At 46.3% G+C, this 8747-nt stretch overlaps 1 protein-coding gene across 2 annotated transcripts in view; it reads right to left on the bottom strand.

Annotated features, from left to right (window-relative positions):
* Positions 1-2428: 2428 nt before the first annotated feature.
* The window catches only part of SMYD3 (SET and MYND domain containing 3), a 701156-nt gene continuing 694837 nt past the window's right edge, over positions 2429-8747 (bottom strand). Inside the window, exon 12 of one of the 2 annotated variants that reach the window (XM_065935585.1) lies at positions 2429-4399. In XM_065935585.1, the coding sequence (XP_065791657.1) occupies positions 4298-4399 (102 nt within the window). In that variant the 3' untranslated portion in view covers positions 2429-4297. The remainder of the gene's footprint in view (positions 4400-8747) is intronic. The other variant, XM_065935584.1, reaches the window with a different exon arrangement.

The raw sequence follows: 8747 nt of genomic DNA, 5'->3' as shown, positions 1-8747 counted from the left end.
TCTGGCTTCATCACAGGGTGACTGCCCTTGTTACCCACCCCGCACTCTTGCTTGGCTGAAGGAAGCCTGTGCTGAGCTCTCCCAGTGAGCAGGCTTCCAGGAAGCCTTCCTCCCCTGCAGTCTGGGCATCCACATGGCATGGCTATAAATTATGCCCGGTGTGTTCATTTTCAGTTTAAATGTGTTCTCCTCCCAGAGGAGCAACTAATGGCGTCAAGTTACTGATGTGAAAAAAGCCTGCCGCTACAATGACTATGGATTAATGAAATAGCAGACGTGGAGGCTGGGGCGGCAATAAATTGTCAGCCACCAGTGACGTGGGTTTTAAATTATATTCTCCATCTTCTTTCCGCTTTTCCCAAATTGTTTTCCTGTAGAGTTGTTTGGTAAATATTTACCATTGTTTAAATGTTTGCTGTTAAAAGTTGGGCCCCTTCCTCTTAAGAGCCCTTTTCTCAGAAAATTGGAGGTGAGCTAAGAGGGATTTAAAAGTCTATCATGCTTTCTCTAGGAGGCATGAAGGCAAATCTCTTAATCCAGGATCATCACTGACTGATCACTTTCATTCAGAAAATTGGCAAACACAGGGCTCTGTTAGTGAGTTCTGCTCATTCGGCATGTAAGTTGGCTGCCTTTACCTTCTGTTATGACCTTTTTCTTTTCCTAATGAATCTAAAACTCATCGTGTTTCTGATAGGCAACGAGTCTGTTTTTCATAGATGAAGGACCCCAGGGAATCAATTGATGGGCCATAGGGAGATCAAGAGAATGCCTGATCCTATAAGCAAATTGCCCATATGTGTATGTTTCCCTAGAAGGAAGGTATGTGGGTTTCATCAGATTCACCAAATGTTCTGTACCACTAAGATAGCTTAAGGGCTGCCATGGTGGACTGCATGAATAGCCACAGCATCTTCCTCTCCCCAGATCGATACCCTTGCAGTACATTTTGTATTTCTTCTGACTGAGAGGAGTTTGAAAGTGAAAGTGAAGTCGCTTAGTGTGTCCGACTCTTTGCGACCCCGGGGACTGTAGCCTATGAGGCTTCTCCGTCCATGGGATTTTCCAGGCAAGAATACTGGAGTGGGTTGCCATTTCCTTCTCCAGGAGACCTTCCTGGCCCAAGGATTGAACCTGGGTCTTCCGCAATGTAGGCAGATGCTTTACCATCTGAGCCACCAGGGAAGTCCTTGAGAGGAGTTTGCTGCTGCTAAGTTACCTCAGTTGTGTCCGACTCTGTGCAGCCCCATAGACAGCAGCCCACCAGGCTCCCCTGTCCCTGGAATTCTCCAGGCAAGAACACTGGAGTGGGCTGCCATTTCCTTCTCCAATGCATGAAAGTGAAAAGTGAAAGTGAAGTCGCTCAGTCGTGTCCAACTCTTGGAGACCCCATGGACTGCAGCCTACCAGGCTCCTCCGTCCATGGGATTTTCCAGGCAAGAGGACTGGAGTGGGGTGCCATCACCTTCTCCATGAGAGGAGTTTAGCCACCCTTTATTCTGGACTGGCGTTCTGATTGGCTTTGGCCTCTGTTGTTCAGTTGCTCAGTTCAGTTCAGTCGCTCAGTCGTGTCCGACTCTTTGCGACCCCATGAATCACAGCACACCAGGCCTCCCCATCCATCACCAACTCCCGGAGTTTACTTCTCAGTCATGTCCAATTCTTTGCAACCCCATGGACTGCAGCATGCCAGGGTTCCCTGTCCTTCATTATGTTCTGAAGTTTGCTCAAACTCATGTCCATTGAGTTCATCATGCCATCCAATCATGTCATCCTCTGTCGCACCCTTCTCCTCCTGCCCTCAGTCTTTCCCAGCATCAGGGTCTTTGCCAATGAATCAACTCTTTGCATCAAGTGGCCAAAGTATTGGAGCTTCAGCTTCAGCATTAGTCCTTCCAATGAATATTCAGGGTTGATTTCCTTTAGGATTAACTGGTTTGATCTCCTTGTTCTCCAAGGGACTCTCAAAAGTATTCTCCAGCACCACAGTTTGAAAGCACCAGTTCTTCAGGGCTCAGCCTTCTTCATGGTCCAACTCTCACCTCCATACATGCCTACTGGAAAAACCATAGCTTTGAGTAGGTGGACCTTCGTTGGTTTCCCCATCTGACCTGCCAGCAACTGCAGACAGTGAGTGTGCCCAGCTGAGATCAGCCACGCCAAGTTTATGGATTTCATTAAACTCACTAAATGTGAGTTTATGCCGAAATAGTGTGGGGGCTGCCATGGTGGATTGCATATGTGGCTGCAGCTTCTTCCTCTCCACGCATCCATGCTCTTGCATTGTGACTTTGCAAGAGCAGGGGTTGTATGGAGATTGGGCCAGACCAGAAGCAACTGTTCAGTCCAGATTGCTGACATACAGAATAGTGAACAAAATAATTTATTTTGGAGTATTTTATTGTACATTAAAAGCTAACTGATACAAATACTATAAGTGCAATTTGAGAATGAGAGGTACATCTTATTCAGATTTTGTATCTCTTTCTCCTAAGAACACATAATCATTTAATATACATGTATGCTCAGTCCTGTCCAACTGTTGTCAACTCCATGGACTGTAGCCCTCAGGCTCCTATGTCCTTGGGGTTTTCCAGGCAAGTGGATATCCATTCCCTTCTCCAGGGGATCTTTGTGACCCAGGGATTGAACCCGCATCTCTTGTGTCTCCTGCATTGGCGGGCAGATTCTTTACCATTTCCCCAGCTGGCAGTTCTCCAACCATTTAATATATATCTACTGGATTGGTTAGAACTGGTCTCTCAAAAAGACTGAGGTTCAGCCACTTTCTCAAGGTCTCTTAATAAATCAGGAGAGATCCCTGAGCACCTAACTCTAGCCCTCTGTTTCCTTATTTATAAAATGTGCTTCAAAACACCGGCCTTGTAGTGTTGCTGTGGCTATGAGCGATACTGTGTGCATTAGAGATGCTTAATACTTGACAGACAGCAGCTCCAGCCAAGCACACAGATGAAATGGCTGCGGGACTCATCCGCATGCAGGAGATCAGGCACGTTTCTGTGATCACAGCGACCGCCAGGTGTGAGGCACGTGGACTCGTTTCCAGGTGTCAGCTTTCTCTGCTGCAAAATGAGGTTGGCTCCTCCCGGCTCGATCGCGTGTCATTCTGACACGGCTGCCGCTGCAGTGCCGCGTGCGGCCAGAGGGCTTGCCCCTCCCTCCGCGAGGGTGGGCGAGGCTCCCGAAGGAACAAGAGGTGCTGCTCTGGATTCTGCCGTCACTCCCTCTATCTCATTTCCTTGCTTGTAAAATCAGGTGTGACAGGAAGCTCTCTGAGAATCCTGTCAGCGGCAGGAATCCAAGGGCTTCAGTTCCTACCTGAGTCTCCTCTGAGGACGCGGGGCTGAACTGCTCACAAGATCACTGAGCCATAAGAGAGGTTACCTTGCACCTACTAGAGGAAAAGAAAAGTTTCTGTATTTGTCTAAAGCAGACAGAGGAAAAGCAGGCCATGGGATTGGGGAATAACTAGTGAGAAAACAAGGGAAAGGAGCAAGCCTGATTGGAGCTGGGGCGCTCGAACCCTGCTTCCTGCAGAGTAATGGTGCCGCATGCTGCGCAGATCATGTGGTCGAACCTCAGACAGAGAGAGTTACAGAAAAAAGTTCCTTCCCCCAAAGCATGACACACACACAGAGTTATGAAATGCTCAGAATGAATTACACAAAGAGCCATGAGACATATGAATTTTTTTTTCTTTTCTATTAAGATTGCCTGTCCTTTTCTAATAAAACCTAATAAACCTAATATGACTTCTAAGATTTAGAAAAAAACTTCTTGTGTTGGAGACATATTTGGAAGTGAATAATGGACACACATATCGTTTAACCACAAGCAGTGAGGACAGTATCTGAAAATCTTGCTGTTTTGCCAAAAGAGACATTAACTTTTGCTTGGAAGCAAATGTGAAAACATTGATTTCTATCCAACTCTCAACATATATCCAACAAGAAAGTTACAACCTATTCTGTTATGCTTTTAATAGGATTTTCTATCTTTAATGTTGAGATCTTAAACATTACCATTACCAATGAAAGAAAGCAAAGAAAACAATTACCAGATGGTATTTTCAACCAAATTTTTTTATATTATAATCATGCTCCTCTACAACTAAGGATTCTTGTGGTGTGCAAACCATATGTCTGCTTTTATTTACCTAAGTAAATATGGAACAGCATTTCCAATAGGGGAGGTCCACACAACAAACAAAATATAGTGTGACCTCAATAAGGCATTCAATAAAGGTACAAGCTGGCTCTTCCTCTGCGGGGTTCTCTTAGGGTGCTCTGATGTTGGCGTCGCATTCTTCTAAGAGTAGAATCAAATCTTCAATAAGGCTGTGCTCTCTGCCATGTGTTACTCTCATAATATCAAAAGCCTGAAGGAAAAAGAAGATGGATTAGATCCCCAAGTTAGGCAGGTCCCCACCTGTTCCTCATCTTTTCTTGGGCCAGGAGCCCGGAGAAACCTGCAACCTACAGTATGATCAGCACAGTGGTTCTCCACACTAGAAATGAAGTGACAAGGGTGATTTTAATGTGGTGCTTGGACTTACTGCTTGAGTCTCGCTGGAGCTGGTGTCCAACAATGATCTCCAGGGATTATTAGAGCTTAGATTTGGTGTAGGTAGTTAACAGAGGTTTAAGAAGAGTTGCTAAAATGATTAATATTAATGATTAAGTACCACGCTGTTATCACCTTAAGTTTTCATTTTTTCATGCTATATTTCTCATCTATATGATACATATAACATATACATATACTTTTTGTATTCTTTTTGTGTTATATGGCATTATAGCATTTGCATTTTGACATTCATTGCCTTCATTCTTCACTAAATCTTGTCAGTTCTACCTCCAAAATATTTCTGAAATCTGGATTTGTGACCACTACAAGAATACAGTATGTTGGAATTAATGCTGTCAACTTCCAAAGCTAGGTCAAAAAGACCATGCAACCTTTGCCTTGCTCATTAGTACACCTGCTCCTGGAAACAGCTTCTATGCTGTGAGGAAGCCCAGGCCACATGGGGAAGCCAAGAGTAGATGCTTTGGTTGATAGTCCTAGCTGAGCCTATCTTTAAATTTTATTTATGTACTACTTTTGGCTGTGCTGGGTCTTCACTGCTGCACAGACTTTGCTCTGGTTGTGATGAGTCGGGGTTCCCCTCTGCTTGTGGTGTGTGGACTCCTCATTGTGGTGGCTTCTCGTGGAGCACAGCCGCTAAGTCACGTAGGCTTCAGTAGTTGCGGCTCCTGGTCTCTGGAGCAGAGGCTTAATAGTTGTGGCGCACAGGCTTAGTTGCTCTGAGTGAACCTATCTTTAAAATCATCCTAGCCTAAACATCAGAAATGTGCGTAAAGAAACCTCCAGATGATTTCAGCCAGATTTCTTAGCTACTCTTAGAACTTAGATCACTACTAATTTTTTGTTATGGTGTAAATCTTCTGGCATAGGCCAGATTCTAGTCTTCCCAGCTGACACCCAAGATATTATGGAAAAGAGGCAGGCCATTCCACCTGTGATCTGTTTGAATTCCTGATCAGAATCATCTGTGAGCTTAATAAAAGGGCGGATGTTTCACTTTGCTAAATTTCGGGATGGTTCGTTATTAGAGCAATAAATAATCAAAATATCCACAAAATAGTTTTGCAATAAATTATAGATAAACCATAGCATCCTGAGCTTCCCAAACTGGGGGCTCCCAAGCAGAAGGGCTGGTCAGCTCAGTTGGTTAGAGCATAGCGCTAATAAATTACACCAGGGTCAAGGGTTTGTCCCCGTATGGGCCAGGCTGTGCAGTGACTATATTTATGGGCTTCCCTGGTGGCTCAGTGGTAAAGAACTTGCCAACCATTGCAGGAGATGTGGGTTTGAGCCCTAGGTTGGGAAGATCCCCTGGAGAAGGAAATGGCAACCCACTCCAGCATTCTTGGCTGGAAAATCCCATGGACAGGAGCCTGGTGGGCTATAGTCCATGGGGTGACAGAGGGTTGGACATGACTGAGTGACTGAATGACAACAAACAGAAGGGTCATCAGATCCATTGTCTTCCATGTACATGTGCCTCAAGAGATAGGTGAACACAGCTTGGGGTTTTTAAGCACCCAGAAGAACACCTGGTGGGCAGTGCCATGGCTCTCAGCCTTGGGTGCACAGCAGTATCAACCAGTGGGCTTCCAAAGGGGTACCCATGCCCAGGCCCCACACATGGTCAGCTGAATCCTGTTCTCTGGAGGTGAGCCTGGCCTCGGGAGAGTCTCACGTCCTCAGGGTTGAGAACAACTGATAGAGTAAGCTTTCAACAAGTAATAACAACTATTGATTATTCAGTGGTAACTTGTAGCCAACCATAATTACCATTTTAATGGCTGTGTACAGTTCATTTCATCAGGTTTATAGATTATTATTCACTGAGCTACTCTTAGAAATTCAGATCACTACCAATTTTTTTTTGTTGTGATGTAGATCTTTTAGCATAGGGTTTTTTTTTTTTTTTTTGCCTTTGCTGAGTATCTGCTTAAGATGCATTCCTAGAGGAGGGATTCCTAGGTGTGAGCATCTTTAAAGCCATAGAGACTTTAAAGCTGAGGCACACAGTCTCCTGAAGAGGAAACCTGAGAGTGGAAGAAGCAAAGTGTTCTGGACTAGGAGCACTTTCCACCTGTGTTCCTGGCTTTAGGGCCTCTTTAAAAATGTTCCCTTTAGACTGGAATGAAGGAAAACAGGCAGACAGATGGGGTCTAGATTTAGCTGCTGAGAGAAAAGAGAAAGGGAAAGAAAGGCCCGCCACCTCCAGCACAGGTGTGCCAGCCTGGAAAAGAGCTCTGCTTATGGAGTCAGCTGTAATCCTGCAAACCCATCACCCATGACACCCTAGCTAGAAAGCCAGAAGGTGGCTATGATGGAGTCAGCGTGGTGGGATTTGGTTCTTATTAACTTGAGTGGATCTGCCCTGTGTAGTATCGGCAAGCAAATCCCGAGAGTGGGTGGAGTGAGGGGTGTCTGAGATGGAGGGGGAGGTGTTGGGAATAGCCTGCACCTTGGAGGCAGCCAAACTCAGTGAGATGTCTTTGGGCAGAAAATCAAAATCAAATATTTGATGCCAGTCAGAGAACAAACGTCTCCTGTCTCCTCCCCATGCTCCCCTTGGTGCTCCATTGTTCTGGACATCTCAGGGTCTGAGGCAGAGGCATATGTGAGAGCGTGATTGGACAGAGAGACTGGAGAGATGCTGAAAGCCCTTCACGGGAAATTCTCTCACTCAAAAGCTGCTTGCATGTTCTCCCTTCTGCTCAACAGAGGGCCAGATGTACTTGTGATCTGATAAAAGGAGTGAATGCTCCAGGAGCACTGCCTGAAAAGCTCTTTGCAGGAAGAGACATAATGTTCTACCCCACCCATGGACAGGGGGCCAGAGAAAGGCCAGCCTGATGGTGGGGGCTCTCGCCTCCCCACTCCTCACAGTTCTCCTCTGCAGGGTGAGGACCTGGCTTTGTTTCTCAGAAGTCTCAGACCAGCTTCTCTTTGTCCTCCTTGGTGTATTTCTCCAGGTTCCTCCCCAGAAGATGTTTCTCAGGGACTTGACTCAGAGGCTAGGACAGTCACCTTCGTACCACTCAGACAGGGTCCAGTCCACCTGCATGTTTTCAGACCTGTTACAGCTGCAGCTTCCTTCCTCACTGCCATTCTTCTAGACATTCGCTTCACTGTCTCCTCCCTTCCAGCTCTTAGAATAAGGCCTACTCCTTATGAGCCAGAGTTCATGGTGGCTGATCTGGAGCCTTCCCATTCATTCCTGCTCATCCCACAACAGGGCAGGGGCCAGCAGGAGGCTTCTGGCCTCGCAGCCCTTCAGGAGCCACAGAGCCACAGCCAGGAAGGGAAGCCTTACTTCCACACCGCCCAGCCTGTCCCCTTGCAGAAGCACTATAAAGACCATCTGGCTCAATGTCCTCATGTCAGGCCTGAGAGTGGCCTCAGGGTGAACCCAGTGTCCATTCCATGACTGTGCTGTGTGGCCTCCCCTGCTGAGAGTCTGCAGTGACCACGGAGAGGGCCTGGAGGGTCTCTGAGATGTGCCTTCTGCAACACCTTGAGGGGCCACGAAGGTCTTCCTAGTCAGGATGCTGCTGGCTTTGACCTTCATTCTTATTTGGTGATGAATGCAGCATTAGAAGCAAAAGTGGGGTGGGAACAATCCCTGGGTGGGTATATGTTAGATCTGAGATACTAAGATTAGAGGAGCTTATGTACAGGGGTGGCTAGAAGCAGAGCAGAAATGGGCATAGCTGGGAGCAGAGGACCAATATGAAGAGCCTAGGGAAAAAAGTCCATATCATTTGTCTAGAAGGTAAAACTAAATATAAATATGATGAACAAGTAAATACTGTAATTTTTTCAGAGCCATGGATGGGATAGGAGGGAAAGAAAAGAAAAAAAACGATAAATAGGATTTAGTAATGTGCAAAATATGGTGATGACTGTGTTCTGTGTGTTTTAAGTAATATGTCAATTTGGGTGTACAGGAAGCTGAAACTCAGACTTGGTCAGGTAAGACATCTGGTCCTTGTCGTGGATGCCACCTGGGCCTCCAGGTAAGCTGGGGCATGATTCTCAGTGATGTAAGAAGGGAGCCTAGGGAGCTGTCAGCACAGACTGGCTCTCTCTGGTGGCCACAGCCCCTCAGCCCAGCAAGAAGAGGGGGCTCCCCTACCTCAAACAAA

This window comes from Muntiacus reevesi, chromosome 5 (genome assembly GCF_963930625.1).
Source record: "Muntiacus reevesi chromosome 5, mMunRee1.1, whole genome shotgun sequence".
Classification (NCBI taxonomy): domain Eukaryota; kingdom Metazoa; phylum Chordata; class Mammalia; order Artiodactyla; family Cervidae; genus Muntiacus; species Muntiacus reevesi.
Note: the sequence above shows the minus strand (reverse complement) of the source record. Positions and strands in the feature narration are given on the sequence as shown.